Source organism: Eimeria mitis, genomic scaffold, assembly GCF_000499745.2.
Source record: "Eimeria mitis Houghton genomic scaffold, Emh_scaff2181, whole genome shotgun sequence".
NCBI classification, from domain to species: domain Eukaryota; phylum Apicomplexa; class Conoidasida; order Eucoccidiorida; family Eimeriidae; genus Eimeria; species Eimeria mitis.
In genome coordinates, this window is record NW_013570508.1 from 8831 (window position 1) to 9621 (window position 791).

At 54.7% G+C, this 791-nt stretch overlaps 1 protein-coding gene across 1 annotated transcript in view; it reads left to right on the forward strand.

Moving 5' to 3' along the window:
- Positions 1 to 375, forward strand: part of EMH_0049920 (uncharacterized protein) — a gene marked incomplete at both ends in the record, with an annotated part of 8284 nt that extends 7909 nt beyond the window's left edge. Inside the window, 2 exons of the mRNA XM_013496584.1 lie at positions 37 to 93; positions 292 to 375. Coding sequence (XP_013352038.1) covers positions 37 to 93; positions 292 to 375 — 141 coding nt within the window. The remainder of the gene's footprint in view (positions 1 to 36; positions 94 to 291) is intronic.
- Positions 376 to 791: the final 416 nt, after the last annotated feature.

Consider the following 791-nt stretch of genomic DNA (forward strand, 5'->3'; position numbering starts at 1 on the left):
CAGCAGCAATTTGTTGTGGTTGTGGTTTGTCCGCAGGACTTTATGAGTGCCTTTAAAGTGAAGGAGAAGAATGACGACTTTAAACGCATACAAGTAGGGTTTAGGGTTTAGGGTTTGGGTTTAGGGTTTTAGTGTTCAGCGTCTAGGGTTTAGCACTTAGGGTTTAGGGTTTAGGTTTTACTACGGCTTCGGTTTTAGGGTTTAGGGTTAGGGTTTGTAGCTTGTTGCGGGTTATGTTAAAAGGGTTTAGGGTTTAGGGTTTAGGGTTTAGGGTTTTGTGTATCTGTTCAGGCGGTGGTCCACAAAGTATGTAAGATGGAGGCGACGGAAGATAAACAAAAATTTATTATCCTAAAACCCGAATTCAGATTATAAACTGTAAATAAACAACCAAACGCTAACACAACACATTACACATAGAAGGCTAGCCGTATACGGGGGAGGGCCCCATATAGGGGCTCCCCCTGGGGCCCCCCATATAGGGGCCCCTCCTGGGGCCCCCCATATAGGGGCCCCACTTGGGGGCCCCCATATAGGGGCCCCCCCTGGGGCCCCTCCTATAGGGGACCCCGCTGTAGGGGCCCCCCCTGGGGCCCCCCATATAGGGGCCCCCCTTGGGGGCCCCGTGTTGGAGACCCCCTGTTTGGGGCCCTTGGTGGGGGCCCTCTTCTGGGGCCCCCAGTTGGGGCCCCCTTGTTGAGGTCTCTGCAGGGGGGGGCCACCTCAGGGTCCCCCGTAGGGGCCCCCTATAGGGACACTTAGGGGCCCCCTCTAGGGAGGATACCTCTTAG